This window comes from Mustelus asterias, chromosome 9 (assembly GCF_964213995.1).
Source record: "Mustelus asterias chromosome 9, sMusAst1.hap1.1, whole genome shotgun sequence".
Classification (NCBI taxonomy): Eukaryota; Metazoa; Chordata; class Chondrichthyes; order Carcharhiniformes; family Triakidae; genus Mustelus; species Mustelus asterias.
The window spans coordinates 99,877,751-99,893,393 of NC_135809.1; the positions used below are offsets into that span (position 1 = coordinate 99,877,751).

The 15,643-nt window shown below is 39.7% G+C and overlaps 1 protein-coding gene across 16 annotated transcripts in view; it reads right to left on the reverse strand.

The window, feature by feature from the left end:
* Nucleotides 1-1,830: 1,830 nt before the first annotated feature.
* The window catches only part of ppp6r3 (protein phosphatase 6, regulatory subunit 3), a 93,920-nt gene continuing 80,107 nt past the window's right edge, over nucleotides 1,831-15,643 (reverse strand). For 10 of the 16 annotated variants that reach the window (XM_078220660.1, XM_078220655.1, XM_078220667.1 and 7 more), the window contains 4 exons: nucleotides 11,044-11,242; nucleotides 6,903-7,019; nucleotides 6,136-6,225; nucleotides 1,831-4,484 (listed from right to left, as the gene is read on the reverse strand). In XM_078220660.1, coding sequence (XP_078076786.1) covers nucleotides 4,433-4,484; nucleotides 6,136-6,225; nucleotides 6,903-7,019; nucleotides 11,044-11,242 — 458 coding nt within the window. In that variant the 3' untranslated portion in view covers nucleotides 1,831-4,432. Of the gene's footprint in view, nucleotides 4,485-6,135; nucleotides 6,229-6,902; nucleotides 7,020-11,043; nucleotides 11,243-15,643 lie in introns of all 16 variants that reach the window. The other 6 variants (XM_078220652.1, XM_078220664.1, XM_078220662.1 and 3 more) reach the window with 1 other exon arrangement.

A 15,643-nucleotide genomic window follows, 5' to 3' on the forward strand; every position in this document is an offset into this window, starting at 1 on the left:
TAACTTTTTCATTCTTCCTTAATGCTAAGTAACTAGATTCAGCCTCTGGACCACCTTATTAGTACTGTAGCAGAATTTTTGATCAAGTCACCTTTTGTCCCTTTTTTGATACTCTGTCCCTCCTGAATATTTGTCTCTCAAATCCCGCCTACTGCTAATTATATGTTATCAATTCAATTTGTGCCTCTGTTTAAAGAGAAAAGCTGGGCTGTTTGCACCCTTCCAGAACTGGGTTTAAGCATTTTATGTTTATTCTCGATGACCATCATTTGCAGCTTTCCTTTTCATTTCGCTGTCACATAGGTCAGCCATAATACTTTGAAAGTCACATTTGAATCATGTGACCGAACGCAGTCTTGTTTTAATCCCTCCTTTTGATCTGCCTTTATAATTATCCTATATACCATGTTTTGCTTTCACCGTCTCTGCTGTAGTTGTTTATATCTGCCACCATAGCATTAGTTACTTGGGCCAGGCCACTCAGGTCCCCCAACTAATCCAATGAATTTTGAACCCACCTTCCAGCCTTGCATTTAACTCATTTATTCTCCAATTCAAATTAGTATGCATCATTAAGAGTAATCCTGAGATTATTACACACACACAATCTTGCTCTAATCTGTCTTCTAATCATAGAATTCCTACAGTGCAGAAGAGGCCATTCAGCCCAGCAATCTGCATGGACTCTCAGAGTATCTTACTCAGGCCCTCTTCCCGCCTGATTCCTGCAACCCCACACATTTACCATGGTTCATCCATCTAACCTACACATTTTGGGACACCAAGGGGCAATTTAGCATGCACATCTTTGCACTGTGGGAGGAAACCAGAGCACCCGGAGGAAACCCATACAGACATGGAAAACATGCAAACTCCAAAGAGACAGTCACCCACAGTGGGAATTGAACTCGGGTCCCTGGAGCGGTGAGGCAGCAGTGCTATACACTGTGCCACTAACTGCTGAAACTTCCTTTGTGGGCCTCCAGTATAATTAATTACAACTTCTGGCCGTTTCCATTTCCTCTACAAAATCTTTTACACCCATTCTGTTATCTCATTCTTAAACTTCGTAGGCAACCCATCCATTTGCAAACAATGGAAATTACTGTTACGAATGTGTTCCTTGCACAGCACAAATCCAGTGCAATCACTTCTTCCCGAGTTTTAGCTCATGGTTGTGTCTTTGTCATCCTCCTCAGAGCTGTATCTGTCATATATTCCGTACTGAAGAACTATGCTAAATAAACACTCAAGGTAGCCATAGTGGATTATCCTCTTTTCTTCCTCTGATGAAAATTACTCCGAGATGATCCATCTATAAGAAAGTACATACAAAGAACTCTACAACCTGCCAATATTATGGGGTATGCTCCTTAAGCTCTCAAGTAGTCAGAGACAGTAAACATGGCTATCCCAGGACAGTTGACCCCTGATGTTGGAACTAAACCATTTCTCAAATAAGTGATTTAACCCATCAAATTTAACTTCAGGCCCACTTCCTCCAAATCTAAACTTGTGCCCATGCTAAACTCAACACTTGCACCCTTTTACACTTGACTGGCCTCTAGCTGCTCAATACTATTTTAACTTATAAAATGGCCTAATTGCCATGCAAAAATAACTATTACACCACTTATGCAACCAATTAATTAACCTGCATCAGTTCATTCCAACTGGACCTGAACTTACTCCAAAGTATATAGATTTATAAAAATAACTGCATGGAATGCCCTGTTGATAATCTCAGGTCTATATATGAAAACCAAATGTGACCAGATGCTTTGAGCAATCAAATGTATTCCATTTTTAAGTAACACAGTTCAAAGCAACTTGTAAGCAACCCTTTTTATTCAGCAACCCAACATTTTAATCAAACCATGATACATCTTTTAAAAGGGGGAAACCTTACTAAAGCTTTAGTTTATTTTAGTTTTAAAACAAAGACAGGATTACAACCACTTTTGTGAATAAATTTCAAATAGTAAGTTCAAGAATGGTGTTGCAAATCAATTATGGGAATTTTGCAGTTCTGAAGAGTCATATTCAACTCGAAACATTAACTCTGTTTCTCTTGTCACAAGTGCTGCCAGACTTGCTGAGCATTTCCAGCATTTTCTGTTTTATTTCAGATATCCAGCATCCTCAGATTCTTACTTTTATAACTGTGGGAGAGATTTTTGTACATCCAAGCATTGAGGAAGTTTTTGGCAATAATTGGTACCACTGAACATGTGACCAATAATTATTGGGCCACCATGCTCATATAACTTAAGCAATTCACTTTTGTACAACTTAAGCAATTCACTTTATTGCAAACTTTTAACTAATGGCATATTAATTTTAACAAGGTATATTTACATTGTATATTGGATGTACATCTGAAAGAGGACAAATGAAAAATGTATCATACAACCAGAATAATCTGACAGTAAGAATCCAATACTTTTTACATTTTGTATTTGCTTGCGTGAGTGGTTAATGTCCATCCTAATGCATTATTAAAAAAATAGTTGCCATGTTTTCATGCAACTAAACACACAAACATTGCAAATGAAGATTGTCAAGACAGAACAGGTTTTTTTTTCCTATTTAGCAGCCACAGCCAAATAACACCACTATTCCCAATATTTTGATTCGGAAACATTTCTTCTCCATCCCTCTCCCATCTTTTACAATACTTAAAATGTATACTATAATCCTACCAGTTTTAATTGATTGCTACTGATAGGGCTGTCTCAACATCCCAGCCTTCAAGTATCTGTGATTGGTTATTTCAGAAGTTTAAGTGGTGAATCAAGCATTGGCAGCTGAATTGAACTGCCCCAAAGCAGTTTAGGAAGATCACAGAAAATTGCATTGCTTGGTTTGGCGATTTTTCTTCAAATACAGATGCGTAGAACTCTAAACTCAAACTGTCAACTTTTTTAAACCAGTGATGAAATTGACAAAAAATATTTCATTGACTTAGAATGTATTAAGGTGCTTGGAGGGTCCAACAATATAGTTACTGTAGATGCTGCAAAGAACAAGCCACACAAAAAGATGAGTGCACATCTCATTTTACTTTTCTGGAACAGACACTATTTTCTAATGTGAAAGAATTCTTCCACAAATTCATCATGCATCACCACCATCTCCTTTCTGACTTAAACCAGTACCATAGGCACTTTGTCAAATGACACTTTTTCCAAAACTGTCTTAGCTTAACCCAATACTAGCTGCCACTTCCATTAACAGTACAGTAAGGTCCCAATGAATAAGGGTCAACCTGTCATAACACTTCAAATCCCTGAATTTAAAAGTTAGAGTTAACTCTTTAATTATTGTCATACTTTATCAAAGTAGGGCTCTCCGCCACTCCTTAGAAGTTTCTGCCAATAGAGCCACTTTTAGTCAACCATTGTTACATTAAGTGCTCAGTTATCAGTTCACCCTGATTAAGTTCCATTGCCTTGGCAACTGAAATAAAGGGGCTATATTTAAAAACAAATCAGTTAGTTGGTTCAATAGAAGTTTAAAAAGTTAAAAGATAGTTTAAATCATTCAGGCAATGCACTGATGCAGGCCTCTAGCAAAGAGAAACACAGAAGTCACATGCAATTCAAGGCTAATCTTAAGTGTTCTTCACCTTTGATTTGAACAATTTCTTGGTCTGAAAATGTAAAATACAAAGGGATGAACAAGCTTATGGCTGTTCAGTGACATACCAAATGATCAACTAGTCTTCAGTAACAAATATGTTTAAACTCCATATCAAAGAGCTTTCAAACTAATGTTCTAGAATTCAAGAAATGTTTACAAATAAAACCTGAAGCAAAGAGCACTATTGAACATTTACAATTAGAATTTTCTCTAGCAATTGGTTTAATATAGGCAACTCAATCAAAATAACACTTTTACATTTGCATTTCACTTCTACAATTTACTCTGCCCACTTGGAAGAAACACTGAAAGTTAAAATTTTATACAAGATGAAAAAAAGTATGAAAATTTCTAAACACTTTGGTCACACTATGTGTTCCAATTGGTATACTTCAATTATATATGTCGGGTTTAAGTATACACATTTTTATAAAATATTCTACTCTTATAACCATTTGACTATGGCAACAATACTAATTATCACGTGAGTGGCAAGATATTTAATGGACTGATCATCCCCGTTTAGAAGAACATGTATTTGATACAAATGCACGCAAGAGTTCTTTGTATCTGCCAACATGTAATACCCTCACTTATACATTTCATTCAAACTCTTCTTTGCACATCCATCTTAAAAAATCTGATAATATTGCTGGTCCTGATCCCATGTGAATTTAGTGCAGCAGTGACTGGCTTTGATAGGCCGAAGCCCAGTGCCTCCAGTGAACCCCACTGATACCCCTGGATAGTAGCTGCTCAGGCTGGAGTAGACAATAGCAGACAGAATTAATCATGCAGGGCCATTAACCGAAGCTTCGGGCAGCAGGACTTGTTGAGTAGTCCTTAAAGAAAAAAGACAATACAGGATGAAATTTTATACGCTGGCAAATATGCAGTCAAATTTCTTTTCAACTATTATAAACAAACATTTTTAGTTAGAACAAAGGAAAAAAACTTCATATAGTTAGCATTTTTAAATTCTTTCAAGGGATGTGAGAATGTGCAGGTTAGGTTGATTGGCCATGGTAAATAGCCCCCTAGTGTCAGGGGGACGGGCAGTGTTAGTGCCTGGGGTTACGGGGATAGGGCCTGGGTGGGATTGTTGTCGGTGCAGGCTCAATGAGCCGAATGACCTCCTTCTGCACTGTAGGGATTCTATGATTCGATGTGGGTGTCGTTGACTAGGCCAGCATTTATTACCCTCAAGAAGGTGGTGGTAAGCCACATTCTTAAAGTGCTGCAGTCTGTGTGGTGCAGGTATACTTAGTGCAGTTAGAAAAAGAGTTCCAGGATTTTGAACCAGCAGCAGTCAAGAAACAACAATATATTTCCAAGTCAGGATGGTGTGAGACTTGGAGAGGAACTTGCAGGTGGTTATGTTCCCATGCATCTGCTGCCCTTGTCCTTCTAGATGGTGGAGGTTGTGGGTTTGGAAGATGCTGTTGAGGGAAACTTGGTAAGTTGCTGCAGTGCATCTTGCAGATGGTACACACTGCTGCCACTTTGCGCCAATATTGGAGGGAATAAATGTTGGATGGGGTGCCAATCAAGCAGGCTGCTTTGTCTTAGATGATGCTGAGTTTCTTGAGTGTTGTTGGAGCTGCACTCATCCAGGCAAGTGGAGAGTATTACATCACATTCCTGGTTGTGCCTTGTACGTAGTGGACAGGCTTGGGGAATAAGGAGTGCCTCCTTATTCTCACCACAGAATTCTCAGCCTCTAAACTGCTCTTTATTAGCAGTTATATGGCTAATCCAGTTCAGTTTCTGGTCAATGGTAACCCCCAGGATATTGATAGTAGGGGATTCAATGATGGCAATGCCATTGAATGTTATGGACAGATCATTCAGGACTGAGATGAGGAGAAATTTCTTCACTGAAAGAGTTGCGAATCTTTGGAATGCTTTATCACACCGGGTTGTGGATATGCCAACATTGAATATATTTTAGGTTAAGATAGATAAGACTTTTAAGTCTCTCAGGGAATCAAGAGATTTGAGTGGGTATCAAGTTTCAACTTCATTTTCCTGCCTGCTCTTCAAATCTCTTGATTTGATCTCTTGACCACCATGATTGTAATGAATGGAAGAGCATGGCATGGTCTAGTAAAAGTGTTAAAACTTGAAATTTTGTCATGCAATTCCTTCAAGGAGATCACTGGGAATTCAAGTATCTTTTCTATAAGTTATTGGTCTCTACGGGGATTGTAACACTGTTCAGAATGGAGGCAATGTCTTGCTCTCAAATAGTTTAAACTTCAATATTAAGAATGTACGTAATTCTGGTTTCGTAATACATAACCCTACTATTTAAACTCGCCACTAGAGATGACAGTGAGATAATGCCTTGGTCAGCCAGTACTTTAAATAACACGTGCCCAATGAATTTCCCATAAAAACTGTGACATGGAGCTATCAGGAAATAGTCAGAACTAAAATTATATACTGCATGGTGTATAACTGGATAATGCACAGACTGCAATTGAGGCTTACTTGATTTCTTCCACTGATCTCACATCATCAACAGGCCCATTCAAGGTGTCTTTTGCGCAAGATTTTATATTCCCTTCAGAATGCTTCAAGCTGCTGATAAAATAGTGTGTGTTAAAGATGGAAACGTATTCTTTACACATACATATTCTGACATAAACCGTTTTTACTCAAACTGAAAACCATCAGCTTTTGGTACTGACTTAAGCATACATGTCAGCTATCACTTACTGACGCAAACACAAACCATGAATCATTCCAATGTCAAAAATGAGTGGAGAAAGAAGTGAAATGGTACAATTCATGCTATGGTATAATTAGTAGTCACACTGCATTATCTAAAGCAAAAGCCCTGTAGTAGTCTCTTTCTTTCTTTGCAGCTGCAGTTATGTCAACTGTGACTGGTTAGCTTGGAAAAACTTTGGCTTTACCTACCACCACCCCCGCCCCACACAAAAATATTGTTCCATATAAAACATGACTCATGTGCAGCAGTCTGTATCATTAGATCAGAAGTAGAAATCCTTTTCCACGTAGCAGGGTATTTGAATTTCACACACTAAGCATGTGTAATTAAGATGCCAATAACAGCTTTAAACTAAAATTGTCTATATAGCAGAAACAAAGCGGATGTAACAAATATAGCCTGAGGTTTAAGCCTGCTTGCACATTCCATTCGCAAGCATTTCCATTCTGTGTAAGTAAACTAGTAAATGACAAGTTAACACCTGAAAGACTAGCAATATTTATCATAACTTGAATGCACATACCCATCTGGTCGATAATCATTTGACTGTGATGTTGGAGTCAGTTTTGAAGTTTCTAAGCTTTCTGGTAACACATATTTTGAAGAAACATCTTCAGAGGTAGACAACTTTACTTCCTCACTAAACAGAAAGGGCAAGTTATCAAATATCTATAATGTTTTCAAAATAAAATACATATCCTATCACAAAATGGTTATGAAATTCACTCTCCAATCATGCAGTTTATGAAAATCTTCACATGCAAATGGACGGAAAGCATGAATAAATGAGGTTCAGCTTGCAGGCACATTAAACTTTAACATAGTATTTTGGGTGACATCTCAAAATCATGCCATAATAGGAAAAGAAATCTAAGATCGCATGAGGCTGTGTGTTTGCACATTGAACATCTATCAATGAATCATTTGTTTGCAGCACTGAATTAATTTACACTTAATTATAATACATACCAATAGGATTTCAACACTCTGAAGCCACAAGCACGAAAGAAAGAGAAAGGAAGCTTAAATTGTGAAACACTCAACTAAATTAGTATGATCTAGTTTATGATATTCAAGTATCACATTCAAATGCTGCTTTAAAATATCTAGCATACTTATATTTTAAGAATTTACTACCTAAATGTTTCCACCAACCACAATTAAGTTGGAGAAAACAATAAATCATGGGTGGAATTTTCTCGTCCCACCTGCTACGGAAATCGTAGCAGGCGGGACATGGACTATGCAAATGTCCGTTGATCTTGGGGAGGATTTTCAGGTTTCAGGACGAGCGTGGCCAGAAAATCCTGCCCCAAAAGTCTCACCACAAGCAGAATAGAACATTTGCTGAAAAGAAAACTTTAGTTTTATATCAGAAAGAAAGATAATTAGATCATAAATGGAGTACACAGCGGTAAAGAAGGAGCAGATATTTAAATATTATGCAACATCACAAAGCTCCAACTGCAGGTTTTCATTTTTGAAATCTGTATACTAAAGCACATCTCAAAGTCCACCCACCTCATCCAAATAAATATCAGCAATATTTTAAAAAAACTATTTCAGTAATTGTGTGGAAGGGATGCTTTCTCTACTTCAATACAATGATTGTGTCATCAGTGTTTGCCTCAGTAGTATTAGTTTCAGAAACTATATGTACACAAGAGAAACCTGTAAATGTGAAACTTAAAGCTATTCCTACAAATCACTCAGTTCAAGTCTGTGTGTACATAAAAGCAGCTCTAAAAATTAAGTGAGGCATGAGTGAACAAGGTTAAGTAGGATAAAGACCCCAATCTCAAATTCAGCATTTTTTTTCTAAATGCCAACATTGTACTTGCATTACCACATTTCTCACATCATTTATGCAGTGGGGTGACTGTAGTTATTCTAGTGGCTTTAATATAGCCAAACACATGGATAAAGTTTATGAATTTCCTGCATTGGTAGTAATCTTACATGGATTTGAAAATAAAAACTTGCTATTCCATCAATTTTAAAATTAGCAGATAAGAGAACGAGAGGTTTGGATGTTGGCAAAGTGTTCTTGAAAAAGTAAATGGAGTGCATTGTAGCTGATATTAAAAGAACTGAGGTATTGGTGCGCTGAACTGAGTTTCATTATGTCGACCTTCCAGCACCAATAGGTTACCAGATGTTGAATTTACTGGTTTATGCTTTCACAAATATTATATTTTAGGTTTGCTAGGTACTACATCAAACAGAACATGTACAACAGATTTGCCACACAAAGGCATATTGTCTGAATGAAATGCGTACATTTAAACTTTCCTTTAAGACTCGAGACACATCCAAAAACAGGGAGGCGACGTTAAATTTACACAGAAACTTGGTTAGATCATTTTTGGGAACATTGCACAGTAATCTGGTTGCCAGACAACAAAAATAATTTGAGCATTCAAGGAGGTGCAGAAAACAATTATAAATGTTTAAGAATTGAGAGGATTATGGCTTTTCATTCCCTGGAAAACAGAAGACAGAGCAAGTTCTGACCAGAGAACTTCAAAATTAGGGAGTGGTTCAATTAGGTGGATGTCAGAAGTGCAGAACAAGGAAACATAAATATAAGATAGCAACTAATAGATTAAATAAAGAATTTAAGAACTTCTTTTCACTGCATGGGAAAAATATGAAACCCACTGCCAAATAGGGTGGGGGGTGCTGATATAAATGAGGGAGAGGAGATGGAGGAATGTGTGGGCTGGGTAAGAGGTAGTAATTAAGATGGGAAGAGGCTCAAGTGAAGCCTAAATATAGGCAAAGTTGAGACTACAACCAGATCAGCCAAGATGCTACCAAATGGCAGAGCAGGCTTGAAAGGCTGAATGGCCAATTCCTGCTCCTAGTCCTCTATTCCTATATTCCTGAGATCATATTGGCCAAAGGGCTTATTTTTCTGCTGTAGATTCTATGGATGGGATTTTACAGCCTTGCTCGCCCTGATAACGTAAAATCCCGCCCAAGGTCAACGGACCTTTCCATGGTGCACCCCTCGCCCGCTCCGATTCCCATGGTGGCCAGGACGTTAAAATTCCAGCATGTATTTCCATGCAATCTAGCTCAGTGAGGGCTTATATTCTTATGCATGTATTAAATGCTTTACTTATGCAAAAATCTAGGCATAAAATGCACTGAGAACAGTTTGGTGAAGCAAGTAACAAATGTCTATTTAACGATAAGTTGCAATACCTGAAGAGGAGGATATCAAGAAAATGTAAGACAAATAAATCTTTAAGACTGTAAAAGCATCATCACCAAAATTTTCTACTCCACTTTTGACAGACATTTCTGAAACATTTATAACATTTAAATCTTCTACCTCTCTGAATAATCCTCAAGCCCATTTTCAGTCAAAATGCAAATCAAAATACATCTAGGAAAGAGTGGACTGGCATTACGCACTGTCTGTTCATAATATGTAGACTCCAATGTACTATCACTGAAATACATTAATCTTCATTGTGAGAATCTGACTAAATCATGAAATGCCCCACAAAGACACAAGAAATATGAGCAGGAGTGGACCACATGGCCTGTTGAGCCTGTTCTGCCATTCAATAAGATTATAGAATCATAGAAATCATAGAAACCCTACAGTACAGAAAGAGGCCATTCGGCCCATCGAGTCTGCACCGACCACAATCCCACCCAGGCCCCACCCCCATATCCCTACACATTTTACCCACTAATCCCTCTAATCTACGCATCCCAGGACACTAAGGGGCAATTTTAGCATGGCCAATCAACCTAACCCGCACATCTTTGGACTGGCTGATCTTGTGCTTCAATTCTATTTCTCACCTGCGAGACCAAATATCTGTCTATCCCAGCTGGCATTGTATTCACAACGGATCATCCAAAATTCTCTGCGATGGAGGATTCCAAAGATTCATAACTGAGTAAAATAATTTCTCATCTCAGTCCTAAATGAACCGTCCCTTGTCCAGAAACTGTGCCTATGTGTAGATTTCCCAACTGGCAGAAACGGTCTCTCAGCATCTACCCTATCAAGCCCCTCAGAATTTTGTATGTTTCAATTAGATCGTCTGTCATTCTTCTAAACTCCAGAGAATATAAACCCAATTTGCTTAGTTGGAGAGACTGAGAGTTGACCTATGATGAGTCTAAGTTATTAACACAGATTCTAAATAGCTGAGGCTTCAGCACTGATCCTTGTGGCATTCCACTATTGACTACATGCCAACTTGAAAATGCCCCATTTATCCACACTCTGCTTTCTATCCATTAATCAATTTGACATGCCAAAATAATCCCTCAATTTCATGAGCACTTATTTTGCTTATTAACCATTTGTGTGACACCTTATCAAATGCCCTTTGGAAATCGAGGCATAATCATCTACTGGCTCCCATTTATGTACTCTACTAGTTACATACTCAAAAGATTCCAATAAATTTGTCAAACAGGTTTTCCCCTTAGTAAAACTATGTTTATTTGTTCTAATCATACTATGCTTTTCCAAATGCATTGCTAAGACTTCCTTGATAATAGATTCCAGCATTTTCCCAACAACTGATGTTTGACTAACTGGCCTAAATCAATAACATTAGGGATAAAAGAATGTTCACTATATATTCAAAAACGATGCAATATTCTGAGGAATTTTAGAACACTCATCCTACCTTTTAAACACAGCAGTTTCAGTTTTGGCATCTACAGTAAGGCTGACTGTCTCTTTCATGGAGCCATTTGTAACTGTCTCTGTTATTTGGTCTGTAGCCACCTCTTCATCCTCTCCATCAGACAAGTTGGCTTCTACATTTACTGTGGTTGACACTGCTCTTTGTTCCTTGCAAGCAAGCTGTGAGGTTGCAACAAAATCTGTAGTTTGAAGACAGGATTAAAGATCTGTAGACTTCCACAACTAGGCATGTTAGATGGAAATTGCTTTTGAAAACTTAATTGACTAATATCTCAGACAATGTACAATTCATTTGACTTTATATATCATTTACATTGTATTTATGTTGTCAGATGAGCCAAATTTCTCTTTTTAGAAGAATGCTGAAGAGTAAAAACCGTTGCCACCATTTGGCGCTGCGAAGCAGAAACCAATACCCTGGGTGAATTCCATGGGGGACTGAAGGAGTGATCGAGCCACGACCCGGAGGGAAGAGACGGACACCGGCATAAGGTAAGATTCACCTTGGTCTCTCTAGGATCGGTGCTACGACCCCTCGTCCCTGACGGAGGTCACTAACAGCTGACGGTATTCGAACTGTGAGTAGAGCGTTTATGGTCAGGGACCCGATTGTGGCTAGCCTAAGGTCAGGGACCCCTTGATCTCGTTTTAGATCAGGGTTACACAGGCTTAGTTTGGGTCAGGGACCCTGTGATTTGACTTTGGTACCAGGAATTCTTTTTCATTAACGTTTTTGCCGGGGCACAGTATACTCCGTTATGGGACAGAGTTTAGACAAAACAGGGGGCAATTCTCCTTTGCTTTTTATGTGTTCTAAGTCCCCTGCTCAGGAACGTAATTTACGTCGATTATCTGCTGCACTAAATAGTAAATTGGGTAAAGATATTTGGCCACTAGGCAGCACATGGAACTTGGAAAATTGCACTGCAGCAGAGAAAGCTATTTGGATGAAAAATGCAGGTTCCAAGTGGAAAACTTTTATTTCAAAATGGAAAAAAGAGTCGACTAGGCGCCACGAACAATCGCTGTTAATGAGTTGGAGGAATAACGCCCGTAAAAAAGGGATTGATGAATGTGTGGATGGGAAATCAAAGGATTGGGAAACTTTAAAATTGGAATGTGAACTTTGGGATAGGAAGCATCATGAGACGAAACGACAGGGTAGGGATAAGAAAGCATCGGGTGATAGGCAGGTTGGGCTAGCCCATCAGATTAAACAACAGGAGGATCCTCCCAGTTGCTCTGGCATGCCGCTGTTTCCCTATTCAGGCGATATGGAGGAAGAGGAGGAGTTGACCCCTAGACCCTCCCTTTACCTGCATTAGGGACGAAGGGCATGCCAGAGATAACTGAGGTTCAACATTTACAGAGGGACACCTCTGATTCTGAGTGCACACTATTGAAGTCAATGGGGTGTTCGCACTCCTTGGCACGGGACCTCTGACTTACTCCAGTTGGTGATGTTTGTACTCCGGATTCTTTATTGCCAGTACTTATTGACTATTTGCATTCTTGTACCCATCTTGGCAAGGAGGGAATGGTACAGCTACTTCTAAAGACTTGGTGGCACGCAGATTTGAATACAGCAGCGCAAATGCGGCTGGATCGATGCCTCATTTGCATGAGAAATAATAAGGGTAAAGACACTAAATGCCCTCCCAGAACCACTCCCTTGCCAGATGGTCCTTTTGCCTGAATACAGCTTGATTTTATTGAATTACCTAAAGTACATTGCTATAAATATTGTTTAGTAATAATCGATGTGTTTAGTAACTGGATTGAAGCCTTCCCCACCACGAACTGTACTGCACATAGGTGGCGAAGTTATTGTTGACAGAAGTTATTCCCCGTTTTGGGGTACCCAAAATCGTGAGCTCAGATAATGGACCACATTTTGTGACTCGGATCAATACTGAATTGTGCAAAGCACTCGTAATTAAACAACAACTGCACTGCGCGTATCACCCGCAGGCAGCAGGAATTGTGGAAAGAGCCAACGGGACTTTAAAAGAAAAATTATCTAAATTGATTGAAGAAACTGGGTTAAATTGGTTAAAGGTTCTGCCCTTGGCACTGTATCACATGCGGGTGACTCCACATTCGCAGACCGGACTGTCAGCTGCAGAGATAGTCTATGGTCGGCCAATGAGGAGTCCCTGGGATGCACATGAAAAACCCCTGGACGGAGTAGACCTCCATGTGATGGGGGAACAGATGCAGAATTATTTGAAGCAATTAACACTTTCTCTGAAGTTTCTCCACTTAGAGGTGAAACAGACACATCTCCCAGTGACAGCTGGGACAGCCACCCCTCGATATCCAGTGATCGAACCCGGAGACTACGTATTGGTGAAGAACTGGGATAGAAAGAAACTAGGACAATGCTGGAGCAGACCTTTTCAAGTACTACTGACCACATCGACTTCCGTCAAGCTTGAAGGATGTTCAAGTTGGATACATCTATCCGATTGCAAGAAGATTGTCTCCAACCCAGATACGAACACAGGATGAAGATCCTCATTATATATTTTTTGGACTTTCTGGACTATTTGGCCTTAATGGCCACTCGGTAATGAAAAAGCGAACTACCCGTGGACTGCATGCCAACACCTATTTATATATGTCATATATTTATGCTGAAAAATTGAATGTAAGCAAGTGTTGGGTTTGTACCCACATCCCCGTCCATTCGAAGGAAGGAATACCTCTTCAATCCCTCCCATTCCATATAGAAGAGACAGTTGAATGGATTCTACGTCAAAGCCGAGCAGGGAGCGGGGGAGCTATGAAAGAATGGAAATCAGCTGGCTATGAAATGGCTAGGTTTTCGGCTTGGTACCAGCCTGCTTATAATCATGCCTTGCTTCCACTCTCCCTTACCATCCCCTCGAGTGATGTGCGAGGTTCCCTATGTTTTAGTAAATCAGGGAAAGGAAAGTTGATGGGGCAAAGTAGATGCAACCTTACAGCTAAGTGGCAAGGACCAGTAGCAAACCTATCTAGCAAGGGTATGTTTATTCTTGATTGGTCCAGGGTATGGAATATAATCTCTAATAGCTCATGGGCACATACTTCCCCAACAGCCTGGATGACATTGGCTGATGATTTTACGGCCTATAATGGAACATATTTCATATGTGGCACTAAAGCATACTCGTGGCTTCCTACCAATTGGATAGGATCCTGTTATCTGGGATATGTCGTACCCTACATGCACCACCTACCCTCCCTTCAGCATCACCCCTCGCGAGCCAAAGGGACCATTAGCGGGACCAAACGGTTCTTTATGATGGCCTTTCCACTATATGGAAGGGGCAGGGCAGCCAACGAACTGATTCTTATGGCCTCAGCATGGGAACAACTGGCAAACGTAACAGCGGCAGAAGCCAGGGCAACTGGACAGGCACTGGCCGAGGTCTTGGCTGAGCTGGAGGCTGTCCGGACCGTGGCATTACAAAATCGACTGGCTTTGGATTATCTGTTAGCCTCGCAGGGAGGAATGTGCGCCATTGTAGGTCAGGAATGCTGTACTTATATCCCAGATCCCTCTGAAAATATCACCAACCTGGCCGACCATATTAAGAGACACGCTGATCAAATTCAAGAGATTGGCTGTGAATTTCATGATTATGACCCACCGGGTTGGTTAGGATGGTTGGGTCACAGATTAGTTGATTGGATCTTTAAGGCCTTCATGCTACTACTACTACTGTTACTGGGAATAGGATTGCTTGGTTGCTTGTGCAAATGCATTTTTAATTGGGTCATGGATATACCTATTTAATTAGTTGTCATGATATGACAAAAGGAGGGAATGTGAAGTTGTACGAACTAAGTAATGGCATGATGGGAAAATTGGTCAACTATTTGGTACAATATAAGAATGGCTGACCAAGCTATTTCAAAATGCCTGACCCCTGTAAGACCTGATAAGGCTGACTCCGCATAACTTAAGACATGAATAAGACCAGAGAAGGTCAGGCTATTCCAAAATGCCTGATCTCTAAGGCCTGATAAGATTGACTCCTCATAACCTAGGGCTGTATGAGTAAGACTAGATAAGGTCAGGGATGAAGGAGTCCCCGACCTTTTTCTGTTACATCAAAGGACAAGATAAGGGTATGAATGATGAGACAAAGAGTTCTAGGTCAGCAGGTTGTGCCAGGATTAATGACATTGCTTATGATTCTATTACTGATCAAATTACTGAATAAGCTCTAGTCACGCAAACTGAAAATGATTATGTATAAATACTGACTGATTCTTTATGTAAGCGCGGACTTGGAGGAATTAGCAAGTTGTACCAACTGCTCTCTGAACTCAAGTTTCAGCCAATACTGCATGCAGTCTTTCGTAAATAAAGACTAGTTATTTAGTCGGAACAAATTTTGTTGAGTCTTTCTATCACAGTCAAGAAGCAGGAAAGTTTCCACTTCAACACTAACTTGTGCCCAGAAACATAAAAAAGAAAAGCAAGAGGAGGCCTTTCAACCCTTTGAGCCTGCTCCACCATTCATTCTGATCATGGTTGATCATCCAACTCAATAGCCTGATCCTGCCTTACCCCCAGATCCTTGGAT